This window comes from Urocampus carinirostris, chromosome 6 (assembly GCF_059441175.1).
Source record: "Urocampus carinirostris isolate Australia breed hairy pipefish chromosome 6, RoL_Ucar_1.0, whole genome shotgun sequence".
In the NCBI taxonomy this organism is placed as follows: domain Eukaryota; kingdom Metazoa; phylum Chordata; class Actinopteri; order Syngnathiformes; family Syngnathidae; genus Urocampus; species Urocampus carinirostris.
Genome location: NC_142354.1, coordinates 27,363,153 through 27,382,994, shown reverse-complemented (window position 1 = coordinate 27,382,994; position 19,842 = coordinate 27,363,153). Strand labels below are relative to the sequence as shown.

General features: G+C 36.5%; 1 protein-coding gene across 4 annotated transcripts in view; it reads left to right on the top strand.

Moving 5' to 3' along the window:
• Positions 1-19,842, top strand: part of frmd4ba (FERM domain containing 4Ba) — a 78,391-nt gene that overhangs the window by 41,523 nt on the left and 17,026 nt on the right. For all 4 annotated transcript variants that reach the window (XM_088338532.1, XM_088338531.1, XM_088338529.1 and 1 more), the window contains exons 3-13: positions 153-247; positions 321-413; positions 1,592-1,676; positions 2,330-2,386; positions 3,117-3,139; positions 10,454-10,537; positions 11,827-11,892; positions 12,304-12,361; positions 12,428-12,514; positions 17,076-17,152; positions 17,676-17,814. In XM_088338532.1, the coding sequence (XP_088194658.1) occupies positions 153-247; positions 321-413; positions 1,592-1,676; positions 2,330-2,386; positions 3,117-3,139; positions 10,454-10,537; positions 11,827-11,892; positions 12,304-12,361; positions 12,428-12,514; positions 17,076-17,152; positions 17,676-17,814 (864 nt within the window). The remainder of the gene's footprint in view (positions 1-152; positions 248-320; positions 414-1,591; positions 1,677-2,329; positions 2,387-3,116; positions 3,140-10,453; positions 10,538-11,826; positions 11,893-12,303; positions 12,362-12,427; positions 12,515-17,075; positions 17,153-17,675; positions 17,815-19,842) is intronic.

Sequence of the window (19,842 nt, the reverse complement as noted above, 5' to 3'; positions counted from 1 at the left end):
GCATGTATTTTGGATTATTTACATGCTTTTTTAATATGAACACATCTAACACTTTAAATATTATATCACAGTAATGAAAATATTTAGATTTACAATGTATTGGATAAATATCAATCTGAGAGCACTGAATACATTTTCTTTTCCTTTTCAAGCCAAAACTTTTTTCTAGAGACCTGTTAGATTTGGCGGCATCCCATTTCAACCTTAAGGAGAAAGAATACTTTGGCCTTTGCTTCATCGATGACACGTAAGTAAACTCGTATAATTATACATTTTGTTTTTCATTGCAATCTAAGTTTACTTCCTTCCCTGGCATTTAGTGGTCAGAATAACTGGCTTCAGCTTGACCGGAAAGTCCTCGATCACGACTTCTCCAAAAATTCAGAAGCACTGGAAATTAAATTTCTTGTGAGGTGAGCATCTTTGTACAAATCACTAGTATCAAACTCTTTGCTTGTGGGTCAAAGGTGGCCCGTCACATCATTTTATGTGGCCCGCGATAGATTAAAATGGCTAATCAAAAGAGTTATTTAACCAAAGACGATTTACCCACAATGCCTGTCGACTACATTATACCCGCAAAGTGACGGCTCAGCGCCACAACACAGGAATTGAGGAATAAATGAGCCCCAAAATGTCAAATTTTCCATGTTTTGTAATTTATTAATTATATATTGACTTTATATATCTCTCATCATCTCATCAGCCACACAGCCTATCCTTAGTAGGGTCGCAGGGGTGCTGGAGCCCATCCCAGCAATCATCGGGCAGTGGGCAGGGGACACCCTGAACTAGTTGCCAGCCAATCGCAGGACTTTATATATATATATATATATATATATATATATATATATATATATACAAAAAACCTCTTTGTTTACTATTTAATTGGATATTTTTAATGTATATAAAGTTTGTATTTTCCTTTCTCTTTGTATTATTTATTTGGATTTTTCATGTGTTTTTTTTAAACTTATTTCATTCTTATTTACAATGATTATTTACATAGCCTTTTTATTAGCTTGTAAGATCTTTTCAATGCAAGTGTAATGTTGGTGACTGGAATAAGTCATACATTCAGCGTCGTTTCACTTGAAAGAGTAGTTATATATGTGGTATGGTGTACCTTTATACGACATTTAGTTACATTTATGAGTTACCTCAAGCCATTTGTGGGCAGCAGTTATGGTGATGTGGCCCTCAGTAAAAAATTGATTTGACACCAGTGATGTAAATGTTTTTGGTTTTTGGTTTTCAAAAGTTCCTCGCAAAACGAATCGGAATCACTTTATTATCATTGTCTTGTTACAACGAAAGGTTACACTCCAGTTTGCAAAAATATATAGTATAAAAATAATAATAATAATTGGAAAAATATAAAGTATTCACCTTTAATATAAAGTACAGTGTGTACATCCAAGATGAAACCTGTACCGTATTTCAGTGATGAGTGCCTAGTTTAAAACGAGTCTAAATTTAACCAGCAGGTGGCAGTCATGTAAGCATCAGAACACCTCTAACCTGCGTCGAAATTATGTCTAAAGTTATTTAATTTAATACTTGGTGTTTTTGTTTTTTTTACTCTCCACAGATTTTATATTGAAAGGATTACCTATTTAAAAGAAAACACAACCGTGGAGCTGTTCTTCTTGAACGCAAAATCCTTGGTGTACAGTGTAAGTTTTTTATTTATTTTATTTCTTTAATGAATTTGTTTTTACTCCAACAAAATGTTATGTTCATTTTCGCCATGCCCCATTTACTAAACGACATGCCTCTTACTGTGTTTAAAGTAAACTAATGCTTTTAAGATTGTTAAGGCGTACAAAAATAACAAATCGACAATGCAACCCCTGCCATGTGTATTTAGCGAGGGAGGGGTATTTGAGACAAATCCGAGGAACACGTGAACGCAACAAACGGTCAAACTTTTTTTCTTTCGCGGGGAGTGCAATACTGGTCACCATGGGAGACGGAGGCTGTTGAACCTGCTCGGACTGTACCACTTTAAAGTGGGTTGAAGTTTTAATTCTAGCCGCTCAAACGGTCTTATTAAGGATATACATTTTTGGTGTATCAATTTATGACAAAACAGAAGTTATATATCCTAACTGAACATAAATTCAAGCTTAGAAACGTGTTTTGTTCGGAAGCGTATACGAGTTTTTAATGGTACAGTCGGTAGGGAGCGGACCGAGGTACGCCGAATTGTTACAAGTGTTTGGCTCGACTGCACTTTGTGCAATCGTTGGCTTCTTTTTACATTCTTCTGGTTTTGCGTACAAAGTACTCCATTTAACATTAACCATCTTTTTTGCGATCAAACAAGGAGGACATCGAAGTGGAGAGTGATCACGTTTTCAAGTTAGCCGCATTCGCGTTGCAGGTAAGGAAAACAAGCTGCTGATTTTACTTCCAAGTTCCGAACGATAATTCGAATTTGTTCCTATTAAAACCCTAAACATGGTCCGTTATTGTTTATTCAAAGTACTGAGTGCAAGTAATTGTCAGATTAAAGTTAACTGATCACGTAAAAGTAGCCACTATTCTCACTCTAGTTACTTTCAACTGTGTTTTATCTTATTTTTATATTATTGCCTTAACCCATCTTGAGTGAATCTTGTATTTGTATTTTTTAATATTCGTTATATTCTTTTATTTTTATAGTTTCTTAGTTCTATTACGCTGGAAACTGTGTGGTCAGCAAAGTAATAATGTCATTGTGCAGGAAATCGTGGTTCTTTACTGTGCATATGACAATAAACACTTTGAATTTGAATTTGAACCATCTCCTGTTAATGAGCGCTGAGTTTAGAATAGAATGCCTTTATTACACAAAGTGTCAATGAAATTCAAAGCTCCCACATGTAGTACACTTATACACATAGATCTTAAAATAACATATTATTTAAACGTAGTGCAATTACCAATATATATAACAGAATGTTAAATCCAAGTATGCAGCAACTGAGATCGCAGTGATCAATGATAACTATTAGTTATTTAAAGATAATTGGTTATTTACAGTGCAAATACAGAATACATGATATGAAAAATGGGTGCATTTTAGTTAGTTAGTTTAGGTTGTTACTTACTCTGTTATTATCTCTTTTCAGGAGGTCAACGGTGACTACACATGGTAAGAAAATTTTGTGCCAAACGGGAAAGTTACTTATGCAAGAAAGCCTTTTTTTACACTTAAGTTACATTTCTGCACATTATAACCACAAAAAGGAGTAATATGGTCATTAAACTAGCTTACAATTCTAAGGAAATATTGAGCCTATAGTCCCATTTGATTATAAATGCCTCTAAAACATTACTAAAACATTGTTATAATAAATACTGAGGTTGTCTGATACCACAGCAAATACTGATACCACCAATATATAACATTTGCTTCAAGCTGTAAATAGTTATTGGTATTTTCTAATAGCTAACCATACTAATTAAATTCTAAGACTATTTATCTACATTCTTCATAAATGCTCTCTAAATAAGAAAATAATAATTACTAAGAATGTCCGATACTACATTTTCTTCAGATTCATACCTATACCAGATACTAATACAAGTCCAAAACATTATGTTCCCTATGCAAAAAATACTGGTATTTTCATATAAATTAACTAGCTAACAATGCTGATTAAATTCTGGGACTATTAATCTACATTAGAGGTGAGATCTTGGGCCCGAAATTCAGGCCGGGTTCAGGCATAAAATGTCAATCAAAGTCGGAACCGGCTGGCCTCTTCTCTTGCGTTTTTTCTTTGTGGAGGATCTACACAGCATGCACACTGTTTGGCGCACATACTTTTACTCAAGCCTACTTGAGAAATATTATTCTGAAGTAACATTACTTTTACTTGAGTAACACACTTTGGCCCTTTACTTCGGCACCGCGAGTACTTCCGTGCCTAAGTGCACACTTGATTTAAGGGGCCGAGGCCGAAATAAACCCGGAGCTGCACTTTGGCGCTGCACCTGGGCACCAAAGTACACCTTCGGGTTTACCAAAATACACCTTCGGGCTCAGTCCCTCAAATCAAGTTCGGTCGAGTTTCGGGCTGGTTCGGGCTTTTATACCCGCGGTCTGGGTCGCTTCGGGCTGGAGTTTTTACGCCCGATCTTACCACTAATCTACATTCAATATAAATTCCCCCTTCCCCCAAATAGTAAATAATAATTAGGATAATTATTCATGATGTATGCTACTACACTTCTTTTCAGATTGATACCAATACCCAAAAGGAGTAGTCCTCTATACCCATACTACTACTGATACAATTACTACAGCCCTCTGCAAAAAAGACAGATATTTTCTTTTCTTTTTTATATAAAATTGTTAAATATTAATTTGATACTAGCCATAATGTTAGATGTATTTTTTAGCAATTTACCTTGCCTATAATTTCAGATTATTCCTTCTGTTTTAATGTCCAATAGTAGCGTTAAAGAAAGTGTAGTTGTGTCACTGATACAATAAACTATTTTCCCTTTTATGTTTATTTTTTGTTTTTGTTTTCCCTTTTACTTCTTTCTTTAAAAAAGGAATATTACTTTAAACTTATTCGGGTGAGGTGACATGTTTTTGTTTATTTTTTATTCTTTTTTTTCCTTAAATTATATTTACTTATTCCCGCTTTTTTATATATGCATTTGTGTATTCGATATGTCAGGATGTTTGGTTGGGAGAACGGTAGTCATTTTTCTTATTATACATTGACATTTTCTACACAGCACTGAGAATTGCTTTTCTGTATCTGATATGTTCTATACAAATACATTTTGATTTGATTTAATACTGGTATCAATATGCATCTATCCTAATGATCAGAATCCCTATATTTCATTTATACCTAAATACATAAAGTCAAAATGAAATCAGATATTACAGCACACAGGGGGTGTAGGTAAACATGCTGGTTTCAAAGTTCAGAACTCAGAAATGTGTATTAGTTTTGTTCGTGGTTACAGTGTAATTATCGCTTTACAGTAGCTAATGGTCAACCAGCTCAAATCAGCTCTTGTTACTTCCCCTATTTAGTGATTATATGGTACTAGTTTCTTCTTGTGGTGCCTAAATAAATCTTAAAACATTATATCTGCAGAACAATGTGTTAATTGCACTGAGAAAGAGAGGGAGAGAGAAAGAGAGAGAGAGAGACTCTGTTAAGAGATTGTGTCCATAATCTGTCCACCGGTGGAGATAAGCTTAGTGGGCCTCAGAGGCTTGACCTGCTGATAAGGTATGTGGCTTTATTTTGGCAGGCAGAGGAATGGGGTTCATTCATTGGCTGTGAGTGGTAAACAGGGCTCAGCAATGTGTCATTTGGGTTACAGAACAAGTGTATTGTCCAAATGTGCTGCCCCCCCCTCCAATACGGCCCCTGTTGTTGCGTGTCACACAAATTAGTTGTGATTAGAAAATGAGGTGTGGATGACTGCGCTTTGCAAGACACCGTATGTTTATAGCTGCTGTCTAAATTAGTTTGTCACTTCTTTATGAAAAATTACTTAGACAACATACTCACCAACACTACCCAGGGTTCCTAAGGGTGCTAAAAATCCTTGATAATGTTTGAATTTGAATGTTGTGTTTTCAAGGATTGAAAATAACTTGAATTTTGGGTGAAAAGCTAGTAAATGCTTGAAATAACACTGCTCTCTGGCGGCTTCACATTGCCATTGCATTTCCCCCGTCCCCGTGATCAACGGCAGCTGACATTAGCTTGTGTAGCATTGTCTTCTGAAGCATCATCGCTCCCTACAGGTTGAGCCCAAGAGGACAGGTGCATGCTACAACTAAAAAGGCCACTATGAAATGTTTGTTAGTGCAAGGATTACGTATTATTTATGGATATTTATTATTATTAAGGTGGCGTATAGCAGCGGTAAATTGTAATGGAAAGAACTTTCTGCAGCTTAAAATGTAAGCTACATATTCCTTTACCCAACACCTACATTGGGAGGGATTTGTCTGAAAATATTTAGACACGTATAGTTCAGATCCTCAAATATATTCTCAATTTACTCAAGATCTTAAACACATATATCTTGATAAAAGGACACGCAAGATAAGTACGTTTGTGGCTCTGCAAAATACATGATTCACACCAGATTTCTTTTGTTATTGGTACTTGAGAAATCGGGAAATTGGCTTTGAATGTCCTTAAAGAGCCATGAAAAAGATGTACAAACCCTGACCAATTTTCTCCCCTTGGAGATGCCTACTGATTTTTCCCAAAAATCTACCGCTTTTTCAAATTTCAAAAATAACAAAGAATCTTGACTCGATACTAGTATTTTAGCCTTCGGACAATTTATTTTGACGCAAGTCTTGGTGCGCGAATAAACGCCCAAACGATCGCATTAGACTCGCGTTCTGGCAAAATTTTGCCTCTTCCGATTTCAAAAGAGTTGTTTTAGAGCAAGTGGCACTGTTTTGAACTTGGGTAATTGTGACTCACATCCTCTTTGAATTGAATCCCCGTAGGTGTTGAGTTGTGGGGTTTCTAAAAACAAAAAATAGGTTTCTTTGTGTAGGGAACTAGCGAGTCACGAATGGTTAAAGTTAAATTCCTTAGCAGAATGTCTTTAGTTGGGGTAGGCTGAGAACTACTTTTTTGTTAGTGATTAGATCAAAGAGCCCTCTGATTGATAAGAATTTCTCAAAATTAGAAGTTAATTTTGTTATTACGTTATTGTCATGTTACTAATATGTTATTACTAGATTGTAATTATAAGTATTGTTTTTAAATCATCTCAACCGCTTGAACATCTGCCTTGTATAAGGGCACCGAGAGATTATGCACGTTAATTATAGGCTAATTTAGTATAAAATGAAGGGTTGATCATGTATTTAAATACACCTATCGTGTCAATGATTTATCATGCCACTAATATATCACATTTCCTCAAAAATAACAATGACCAATCACTGGTAAGCTATTTTCAGGACCGGTCCACGGGCTACTTTGGTGCTCTAAGGTTTGGTGGCCCCTGGTCTATAGGCAATATTACACCGATAAATAATTTACTTGGATTTTCTTGAGTCAATCAAAAAGAAAAGGGTAAGGCAAGATTTGATTTTACGATTATATTACAGTAAGTAGGACATAAACTTTGGTGCATCCCTCATTACACCATGGCATGATTTCTCTTGTCAATGAATCCTTTTGTTTGTGCTTCTTTTCATGAAGACGCTCTTTAAATCCCTTAAGTATAAATGGGCCCCCTCCACGCTGTATCAGCAAATGGTCCTGTAGCTGTGAGATTAGCTGGAGATCTCCTCTACTGTTAGCTGTCTTAAGAGGGATGAGATGATTCCACTGTACGTGGCTAGACAATTGTGTCAGACTGGGGCTCTGTTTTTATTCTAAAATTTAATTTTTAGAATAAAACTTTGGGTCAAAGTACTACTAAAGACTACCTGAATTATCAAGAACGTAACTACTTGTTTGGCTCTAACTATATCAGAAAATTACTTGAAATGTTGATAATTTTTACCAAGCCTAACCCTTTACCTATAAATGCTGGCCTTGTACAGTCAGAGACAATGAAAAAGGAAGATATTAACTTTAGAGAAACTGATATTAAAGGGACACTGTGTATTATTTGAACTCTAGATGTCGCTGTGTCGTGTGGTGCAACCTAAAACGAGTGATACAAAGCAAAAGGAAGAGTACAAACTGCAGAGACGTGACCAAACCTTACCATCTTTCTTCTCATTTTTTATCTTTAGCCTTTGATAAGGTTTTGGGATTTTGGGGGTAACAATAACAGCAGGTAATTTAATGATGGTTACCACGTTTTTTTAATAGTGTAGCATGAAAATGGTGAAAATAATAAAAGGTCTGTTTGAAATGCATTCCAATAGCCAACGCAAACCCCAAAAAAGATGAATAAAGACGAGTTTGTTTTAGAGTTTCTAACAACTACATTTATGTGCATGCGCCCCAAAAGAAACTTGACAGAGTCTGCAATGATGACTGAAGGCAGTAGATAGCATCAGCGAGTAGAAAATTTCTAAATACTAGACAGCAACTTCAATAAATTGGCTGTTCCTGCAGCCAACATATAATGTGCCACGATTTATATTCTGGAAAGTACGATTGAAATTTACTACCTGGAATTTCATATCAGCGTTAACGTAATTGTACTACAGTTGGGCATTCATTTCATTCCTTTGACCGAATAGAAGGAAATTTAATTAAGGAACAAGCAGTGAAAACACTGCGAGCAGCCAGTTGCTACAATTTTAAAAAGTGTATTTTAACCTCAACCCCGAGTGTTGTCAATAGTTCTTTGTTTCAATGTGCTGCACACCCTACATCGCAGCTGCGTTAGAACAGCTGACGCCAAAATATTATGTCCAGTACGCCGGATCGCTTGGGCAGGGCTATAGAAATTGTTCTCACTCTGCAAGCTGTGCGGAGATAACAGACGTAGTAATGAATCCCAGATTGCTGACTGAGCAATGCTGCTGCGGAGTAGATCACCCGGACAACATCAGGCACCAGCTCCTCATAAAACGTACGCCATCAAACACGCCGCAAAATGCCGTGGCAGCAAAACTTGGGAGAGGTAACCACAGGGAGCTGTGAGCCAGCGCTTCTACCCTTCGCTCAATTTCTTTTTTTTTTGATTTGTAAGCTTGTTCACGTAACTGGATCTGCCTTAAATGTAATTATTTGTAATCAAAATGGACTTCCTCATACTAAGGTCAAGTTGCGAAATGGGTTTCGAATTTAAAAACAATCCATTTATTCTTCCATTGAGGTTTCTTGTTAGAAGATTACCGTATTTTCCGCATTATGAGGTGCATAGGAATATATAAGGCGCATCCCCAAACTAAAGTCTTTTGTTATTTATTTTTTATACATAAGGCGCAGTAAGAACATCCTTGTTTACCGGTACATAAAAAATGCAATGCAATAAAATGTGCCACAGACCTAAATCGCAAAACACTGTATGTAATGGTAATCAAATCTGAGTAGAGGTAGAGAGAAGTGATACATTACCACTAGACCAACAGCGGTTGAAATGACATATAAAATTGCATTAGAGCTTATCTTATTATTACACTGTTTACTCACAGTGCCACAACATTGATTTGCATAGTGTATTCTGATAAGTGAAACAGTCCCTCCACTTCATCCCCTGTGCGTCAACAGCCTCTCATTTTAATATGTATGCATGCGTAAAATAGTTTGTATGGTATTTTGGTAAAAGACTCTCTGTTTTCTCCATTCTCTTAACATTCATTGGTGAAGAAGTGGAGTGATTGTTTAACCTTTTAGAATGCACTAGGCAAATCAGTGTTCCTCGCACCAAGTAAAAATAGAGTAAAAATGAGATAAGGTCAATGCCTTGTCTAATGTTTTTTGTCCCACTGTTGGTCTAGTGGTGCTGTCACTGCCACCACTCTGGTTTGATTCCCGTTTCATACAAGGTTTTGCAAAATAAGGTCAGCAATACGGTATTACTGTATAACCTTGTAAGGTAATGCATACCTGTAGTCACTGTATGCATTTACATTCTTCTCCGCCGTATTCCGCTGTATTTAAGGCAGACCGGGTTATAAGGCACAAATTTTTGGCCAAATTGGAAGTTTTCTTTCTTACTAGATAGTATCCTGTGTTGGATACTGTGTCCAGAATTGGGACTGTCCCCCCTGACCTCAATCTAACCTTTCTACCAGGATCTTGTGAATTCTGTAGTTTTTTTGGGTGCCCATTAGACTACCATACCAAACTGAGCCCCCCTTTTTTTCAACAGCTTTTGCTGTCTCTGACGCTCCACCGTTTATCTGAACTAAACCGATAACATGGCCAGTCTGTGTATTTCTCGCAAGGCTCTTGACATTTTTGGCACGGATCCTGGGAGCCTTGCTGTGAAATCATTAGTGGTTGAGTGACTGCAGAGCGAAGGTACAACAAGTTAAATGGCTGTCGTGAGCCGACGCTATTTTTGAAACAGCTTGTCTGTTTTTTTGTTAAATAGCCTGGGTAATTCGATTTAATATGTCTTCTGAAGGTCTTTAAATACTTTGTATGGCTTAGAGGCCCCCCGTGTGTTATATATATATTAAATCTGGCAAGACATCAGTGGAGCTGAAGTTTAGTCTTGGAATACATAGTGCTTCATTGTCTTTGTATGAAAGATCTGAGATTAAACATTTTTCTGATGCTGCAGTTTTTCTTGAAGGGTTTTATGTTGATTGTTATTTTTGCACTCAAACTTTAAATATGAACTGCAATTCAGCTGGAGGATAAAAATACAAAGAATACAATTACTTCTTTTAAACACACGTTGAGTAGTACACCTGTGATTTGGGAGTTGTTTATAGCCCAAGGAGCTTTTAAAAATCCATGCTATGAAGTGTAAACGAGAAAAGTCATATTTTGTTTCAAAAGATTCACTGTTGTTGCTATTTTTGCTCTCAAAACAGTACTGAAACAGCCAAATCCAACCTAAAGCATCTCCAGGTTTTGCCTACACAAGTTCTCAGGAAACACCCGTCTCTCAGTTTTTGGTAAGTGGTCTAAGCAGTTTGTTGTTATAAGTTTTACAGGATCAACACCTGCAAAACTGTAAATCGGGGCCACTAATATTTTTTAGGCTGACATCTTTTTTTTTAAAATTTTGATTAGCACATTTCTAAAACAACAACATATCATTTTGTTATTATTATTTAGTTATTATGTTATTATTGTTACTTTCAGGTTGTAATTATTAGAAGTAGGATTAAAATACGCTCAGTGAACCACTAAAACATATGTCTTGTATAAGTACACTAAGTAGCGTATCTTCCGCACAGGATTATAAGGTGCACCTCCAAAAATAGTCTTTCTGAAATACTTTTCACATATGAATTGCACCGGACTATAAGGTGCTACGGTACAACCCGGGGTTGCAGTAAAAAGAAAACACGTTTAAATTTTCGAAAAATATATCATAGAACATTAACTAACATCTGGTTTCACAACTAAAATGAGTGAATTTAATTATAAAGGGTTACTGTATGCAATATAATTTAATTGTAACTGCATTTCCAAGTTTATCCACTTTATGTTCTGATCCATTAGGCACACTGGATTGTGAGTTGTACATTCATACCTTTGGCAAATTTGGGGTGATCAGAAAGGCCTTATAGTCTGGAAAATACATTTGGGCGGCAGTAGCTCAGGGGGTAAAGCACTTGTCTTAGGATCAAGACGTCACAGGTTCAATTCCTGGCTCTTCTGTGTTATAAGTCTGAATCCATAATGCCCCTGATGAGCGAGTCTTCAGTGACTTGAAAAGTGCTATATAAATTTATTATTTAAAGACACATGTCACTGATTTTTTTATGACGGGAATCAAATTTCTTGGGAAATAACATTGACCCATCACTAGTGAACTTTTCGGGTGTTCCTGGTGTGCCACCCAAATAATTCTAATTTCTCTATTTCTCATTGTAAAAAAAAATGTTTTTAAGAAGTAAAATTAACTGTGTTATATCTTAAATAGCTTAAATATCGGATCTTGATCTACATCTGAATTTGTACGGGAACAAAATATGTTCACATTGCATGAAAGATAGTACTTTACTTGTTTTTTTAGAGGCTTTACAATTTTGAATAGTACTGTCTATAAAAAGATAAAACATTTAGAATTTTCCTGTAATAAAGAGAGAGTTTTACTGCATAGCGATGTAAGAAATGGTTATCGTAAATTTAAGTCATGATTGTACTAGATTGCTTTTGGTAATTTTACAATGTTTGTGCAAATAATAGATCCTCAAGAGTTGTAAATTAAAACCCTCCTTTTATTTTACTACAGTGAGGACAAAGTAATTGAACATTACAAGAAACTCAAAGGGCTGAGCAGAGGACAAGCTGTTGTAAAGTAAGTATTCATAGGCAATACAACTGTTAAATGTATTTTTCTGTCTATCTATTTGTATTTTATTTGATTTCCCCCGTGTTCATTTTGTGGAATGGAGTTGATTAAATGAATGAGAGCAGACCAGGAAGTAAAAAGCTAATTAAGCCGGAACTGTATTTATGTTCCATCGTAACTCAACAACCCTGTCCCGTTTACATAGTGATTTTTCGTGTCCTTGAGTTGATCAATGGACTGTCCTCTTCTGTTTTTACAGTGGGGAGCACATTGATTTGCTTCCTACTGTAAATCACTGAAACCTCCCCATTGACTTGAGCTTCACTCTGCCGTTTGCAAAGATTTGCAGTGATGTAGTGGAAGTTGAAGTGTGAGCGTGTTCCTTTTCAACCTGTCCTTCTCACTTTCTCTTTAAAGGTATCTGACGCTGGTGGAGTCACTGCCAACATATGGGGTCCATTATTACCCAGTAAAGGTAATAATATCAGTAGCTTCAGTGAAATTCACTGCTCCAATGATTTTTTGTCATGCTTTCCTGCAGGACAAACAAGGCATACCCTGGTGGCTTGGTATTAGCTACAAAGGTGTTGGGCAGTATGATTTACAAGACAAGCTGAAACCAAGAAAGGTCGGTCCTTTTTTCGTGTACCACACATTGAGCCATTCCAAAGGATGTTGAAATGTTTATTGGTATATTCCACGCTAGTAGGTTTCACTTTTTTTACAACAGTACTTCCTTATGTAACGTAACTAGGTGGTTGCAGTTAGCCTTGATTTGGTTAATGATCCATTGGATGTGTAGATAGGTATCATTAAGATCTCCATTCCCATGTCAGTCAAAAGAAATCGGAGAGTGGGTGTCAAAGACATTCCCCGTGTGGAGGTACAGAATCAAGGTTAAAGTGAATAGCGAAAAGGAAGTAGTAACTGTATCTGAGTAATAAATGATTCGAATTAGCCATTTTGCAACACCTCCCAAAAGGTTGAATGTCAAAAAAGGCAGTTTTAAATGATCATCAAATGCCTGTTTCTAACTTTGAAATGGGGAAGAGATCAATTGCTAACAGAAGGTATATGCAGGGTTTGTACAGGTGCTCAAAATTCTTGAAAATGCTTGAATTTTAATATTCTGTTTTCAAGGATTAAAAAGGGCTTGAATTTTGGTTAAAGTGCTCGTAAATGTGTGAAACTGTTGCCTTGTTTCACAACAAGTATGCTTAAAAACGATGCCAACACTGCTCTGTTTTGGTTTTGCTTTGCCATTGCATTTATTCCCTCGTGATTAACGGCAGCTAGCATTGTATGGCATTGTCCCATAAAGTGTCATCCCCCATGGGTCACGTCCAAGAGGAGGTGCATTCTATACCAGGGCATGGGCACTATGAAATGCGTTTTGGTGCAATGATTACGTATCAATTATGGACATTTATTATGGGCCATTCCAAAATTAAGGTAGTGCTGTACAAATGCGGAACATTTACTTGACAAATGAGAAAATTTGCTTTGAAAGTCCCTAAAAAGCACTTGAATTGTCCAAGACAACCCTGGGTAAGGGTGGGTGAAAGTATCATATATTGTTTGTTTATTTATTGATATATTTGTAATCAAAATCTTGATTTTATTACATGTATTTCTTTTTTAAAGTTTTATTTAAAAAATACTTGCTCGTTCATTCCCATTTCCCTGTTAAGTTGAACTAAAAAGGAAGACTTTCAGTCGTTTTTCTTAGTCGCTAAGTCCAAAGAATAGGAAGCTGAAAAGATGACTATACTAACACTTTTACAGAACTGCTAAACATCGTAAAACGTTTTTCAGAATGGATAGAGAACATTTTCAGAGTTTTTCGTACTAGCATTTGAGCGTGGCATTTTTAAGTAAAAAGTGGGGGAAAAAAACACATCAAACCTGTTACTGCAAGTGTCCAGCAAATGACAGTAATGCACCCTAAATAACCAAGGAACAGTTAACGTACAAAAATCGAAATTGATTTTATTTTATTTTTGTAGTTTTTATGTATAAACTGGCATAGTACACTAGGGAACAGTCATAGTTTTTGGTAGCACTGCTTTTACAGTACTGTTTCTCCCGGACTAGTCACTCCAAAGTACAATTAGCACCAGTCATTAAACGCATAAATAAAGAAGCAAAAAACATACTTAAATTCCACTGGAGTATAAGATACAATTTGGAGGATGTTAATTGATAAAATGCAACGCCAAGAACAGATATGCCATGTGAAAGTAAATGAAAACCAATTTCAATTAAAAATAGAATGTAGGCAACAACCGTTTGAACTGTATGCTTAGTCACATGACAACTGAGAATGTTAACATATTAAGGGGTAATCCGACAACTACAGCATAAATAACATAATAAGAAGGTAACCAATGTGTGTGATTATATTAATGTGATGACTCGCAAAGACAATTTACAAATGGTGTAGCAGACCAACACTTTGTTTGTATTCTGTTGAGGTGTCTGCTCGAATATCAGTTGTGTACACATTGAACCTGGCTTGAACTACAGGCAGGATCTGAATAGTCTTATCCAAAATAAAACCACAGGCATCTCTAACTGTACTGAGAGATATGGCAAAAATGCGGTTGTCAACACTGTGTCGGTTTTTACTTTTTTTATATGGCTCCTAAAAATGGCTTCTGGTTTTATGCTCGTTTCCTTTTGCAAAGCTTTAGGTGTGCCACATCCCAAACATATTTTGACAATGGCTTCAGACGCATTCTGTGAAGTTCTCCTGATATACTTTATGTTAGCGATCCTCTCTTAACGGCTACCATCAAATTTAGACTTAATTTCAAGATTCTTGTTCTATCTCCAAGTCACTCAACAGCTTTGGCCCATTTTACCTCTGAAAGCTCCTTCACTAGTATGCATCTGTCAGGTGCCTCAGGACAGCGAACTAGATTCTCACAGAAGTGTATGTGTATCTGTTCGTACCCCACATCTGGTTTGTAGCAAATAGGTAAAAACAATTTAAAATGCTTACTTCATCCGGCCAAATTGCAAAACAATCTCATGCCAGTGTGTTAATGGCATTCATTACTGTTATCTGTTGTCACAATGCAAATGATGTTAAGTGATGTATGGTGGTATCAGTCAAGTGTGAATTTGCACGGGAGTGGCCAACAATAAGATCTGTAGAGACTGGTTCCTGTTCTTCTTTATTCTTAGTATCACATTTTTTTGTTCCACTTTGCAATTAATAGGACCCCATTGACTTTTCTTAACGGATAGCACAGAAATAAATTTTCTGCTCCTTTCTGAATGGACATGTTTCACGCACTGAAAGTTCTGGCGTGTGGTCTCCAAGTCATACTCAGAGATCCTTGACTCATAGTTTGTGATGACTTTTTTCCAAGCAAGTCTATTCTTGTCGGTCTTATCACTTATGATGAAGAACGCTTAATGACCAGCAGGAGGAATTTAATAGTTTCAGATTACTGTCCTCTTTTTTTTTTTTTAATACCAATTATGTATCTTTTAATATCTATCTCTCTGTATCGCTGTATGTCCGTTTGTCTGTGTCTGTTTGTCTATCTATTAATTCATCTATCAAACTATCTGTTGAGCTATCAATCTACCTGTCAGTTTAGCGCAGATATCGTCCATATACTGTCCATATTTCTGTTTGCCTGTTTGTCTGTCAATCTGTGTGTCTATATGTCTTTTTATCTATCTATTAATCTATCCTTTTGTCTGTCTGTCTGGTTGTCTGTCTGCCTGACTGCCTGGCCCTCTGCCCATCTTTTTTTCTCCCACTATCTTTGTATATATGTATATCTATCTCTTCCTATCCCTTTATACAGTGGATCTTTATACATATCTCTATATCTCTTTCCATCTTTATATCTTTCTTTTTCTCCCTATCTCTTGTCAAAATCTCCTATTTTTATTTATGTGAACACAACCTGTTTGTCCGGTCTTGTTGAAAAAAAAGGAGAAAAAAAAAGGAAGGAAGAGCTACGCATAGGCATGAGAGTGAGGGAGCAGCCCAGAACGAGGGTGAGGTGTACTGTGTGTGCGTACGTAATGTCAGAGGACGGGGCTGGTTAAATGAAAGAGGAGTGGCTCGGCTGAAACTCTTGCAACACCTATCTGATTCCCGGAGAACAGACAAGAAAGAGCATTGTTCAAGGAAGCTCAAGCCCTGTGGGAAACTCAAAGTCAGTGGGATTTAACATACGGGACATAGCAGGAATAAGTCGAAAGTAAACCTCAAAGGTAGGCTTTTTTCGCTTACACTTAGTCATTTGGTTATGACTCTTTAACTTGGCATTGTTTATGTATTCATGTATTTAATTTTTTTGTTTGTTTGTTTTTAAGATAGTGATTGTCATTGACATCCGTAGATGTCAATCCTTCAATTTTCTATTCTGTTCTGGCAGTAAATGGTTTAATTTGTAGATCAAGTTTTTTTTTCTTTTTCTTTTCTCAGACACACCTTTTTTCTTTTACGCTTTGAGCGATTCACTCAGCTCTGTGTGTGGTGTAGAGCAGAAATACGCAATAGAGTTGTAAATTGAATTGCTCCCGAGGGAGTGAGAAAAAAATTAATGAGATCCAAAATCACATGCAGCAGTCCTGTAGCACGACAGGAAATTGTTTGCCGCAATGGTTTTCACCGTAAGATCAAGATAGTTCTTACTACGCAAATATTTTCGTTTTAAAAATGCCAACTCAAGTCATGATTTACTGAACAAATATGTCTTTTTTTGAGACAACATGCCATCTAGTGTCATGTGTTATTTACAATGCTCAACAGAAATAATCAATATCTCGTTATGTTAATGTGTTTAAGATTCAAACAATATTTCAAATACAATGTTTACATTTGTACACTTCGTTGTAAAGCAGATGTGTCTAAAATAAAATAAACTACAATTTAAGAATAAAATGGAGGCCATATTTAGATTCTTTCTTTCTTTCTTTCTTTCTTTTTTTCCTTCAATACAGTATAATGACATACTCTTTAAAAATAAAAATAAATATTATTATAATAATTGGCGATATTTACATGGTAGACTTTACAGGGTGCTTGTAACTGACCCAAGTTGTAAATGCATCAGAATAATGTGCAATGACATGATGCACCTAAGCATTCGATGTTGAAAAAACCTTTAAGAAACATTGAAAATCTCACTTGCAGGCGTTTTTTGTTTTCTTATTTGCAGTTGTTCCTGTGGAAGCAATTGGAAAACTTGTATTTCCGAGAGAAGAAATTTGCCGTGGAAGTAAACGACCCACAGAGGTCAGTTCACGTGTCTTTACAAATCTTTGATCTTTTCTCTTTTGCTACGATGTATTTATTACAGCTATCGCCGTGGCTATTGTCATGGAATTTCCTATCCTACTCCTTGCTAGGATCCTGTCGACAGTGGCCAAGTGAGGGCATCCGGTTAATGGTTGAAACCTGCCTAATAAACAAATGCTTTCTGGCAGCACTTCACTTGATCTTAGATGTGTCGCTTACCTACAACAGAGTTTTAATTAAAAACAGCTTGCAGTCTTAAAATATTTTATGGTTCTCCATAACTTTCTACATTAACAATTTAAATTAAGATGGCTTTGGAAACTTTGTAATGGTAAGCAGTCAGACAGAATTTATCTTCTGCTGCGTACAGCTTTTTGGATAATAATTTGCATGGTCCTTGGAGATTTGATTTCTTCTGATGTTGTTATTTTTGGTGGCAAAAACAAAAGGATCCACAAAACTTGTTGTAATCAAGCGGTAGAGCGTGACAAAGAAATCACTTTTTTTTTGTATCCAACAGTCAAACAGTGGGCAGGCGGACCTTTGGACAGAGTGGCCTTGTCATTCACTCCTGGTATGCTAGTCATTCTCTAATTAAAACTATCTGGGTGATGGCCATCAGTCAACACCAGTTCTACCTGGACCGAAAGGAAAGTCGAGTGAGTGTTCTCCGCTTTGTCTCTACTCCTATCATTTCATCACCTGCCTGTTTTTAATCCATTTGCAAGAATAAAGCTAGGGTTGGCGATATTAGATCGTGAAATACTTGAACTCGATTGTGAACTCAAATAAATTGAAAGATTGTTAGATTGTCCCTGGGGAATTTTCCAGTCCCTGGCATGGATTACGTTTATATTTTCGCAAAGCTGCCGCTACCTGCATTGGCCAATATTATCTCTTTGGTGGCTAGCTTTCTTTTCCTTTGCCGCCAGCATCACTTTAGTAGCTATAACAATATTAGATCATAAAAGACTTAAACAAGATTGGGATCTCAAAAAATTGGAAAGATTGTTAGATTGTGTCAAGTGCCTGGATTTTGCTCTTTAACGCTGCCGCTAGCCGCATGAGCAAATAGCATCGCTTTGGTCACTAGTTCCGCTTTAATCTCCAAGATTCACTTTAGTAGCTATGACAATATTAGTTCAAGAAAGACTTAGACCAGCTCAAAGAAATTGAAGGATTGTTAGATCGACACTTAGGCCTATCTCATTCTCTGGCATGGGTTTAGCTTATATTTTCACATACTCTGCCACTAGTCACCTTAACAAATAGCATCTCTTTGGCTGCTTGCTTTGCTTAATCACTTTAGTAGCTTTAGACCTGAACACGATCGTGATCTAAAAAAAAAATTGAAAGATTGTTACATCATCGGTAGAGTCTATCCCAGTTCCTGGCATGGATTTAGCTCTTTTTTTCAAAGCTGCCGCTAACTGCATTAGCAAATATAATCTTTTTGGTAGCTAGCTTCACTTTATCTGTTAGTTTCATTTGAGTAGCTATGACAATACCAGATCATAAACTAAAAAAATTGGATTGTTGTATCGGTTTTGGCCTATTCCAGTCCCTGGCCTGGACTTAGCCCTGCCCCCTTGTTGCATTAGCAAATAGCATCTTCTGTTGGCTATCTTTTCTTTAGCCACTAGCACCACTTTAGTATTTATGACAACACTAGATAGTGAAAAAGTTAAACACCGATTGTTAGATCGTCTCTGGGGTTTATTCCACTCCCTGGCATAGATTGATTTAATATTTTTGCTAATGCCGCCATTAGCCGTATTAGCAAATAGCATCTTTTTGGTGACTAGCTTTGCTTTTGTTGCTTGCATCATTTTAGTAGGTAATGCTCAGTAATTTATAAACTAACGCTAGTGTCACCAACCTTAACTACCAATGCTAGCTGCGTTTAAAAATATCGTCGATAGCTGCTAATGCTATTTTCTTTGCAATATTGCTCAAGTTAAATTAAGCAATTTCTTATTTCCTCCCCACCTAACTGAAATTATTTTTGGATTTTCCCTTCTCGTAAAAGTTGAAAGGAAAATGGTCAGAGAGTAGATCATTTGTCACAAAAAATATTTGTATAGAAATGGGTTGAACTCAAGCAACAATTTTGTTTAGGGAAACATATCACCCACCCCTAATCTCAAGCAATTTCTAGAAATCGGTGCGTGTGTGGAACAAACGATGAATAGATGCCAAAGGGGTGCTAACAGTTTCCCCCAAAATGTACACCCGTAGTTTGAAAGCAACTGTCTCCCCATGCTGTATATTTTTGTGCCAAGTGCATTTAAGCGTAATGGTTAAGGAAAAAATGTTCAGCTAGTTAGAACTGTTGATGCGCAAGAACCATTACCTATGCTGAGCGAACATTTCCTTTCTCAGTCCGTTAGGCTGCAGGAGTGGTGAATCAGTAGAACTATCCTTTTTTATTATCCTGGTTGTTAGGAGACGTGAAAGGAAATGCATACCCTGTATAAAATGTGCAGCGTTAAGCTTTAATTGATAAAAGCGCTTTAAAAACACATAGCCCAAGATTATAAACAGGCAAAAGGGCTTCTCTTGTTTTTCTCATTGCTCCAATTAAAGATTCAAATATGGGTTTTTTTGCGTTTATGCTTCATGGAACACATGAGCTAATCTAATATGATGGATGAAAGATTTTTACAAGGTACATAAATGGGATTTAA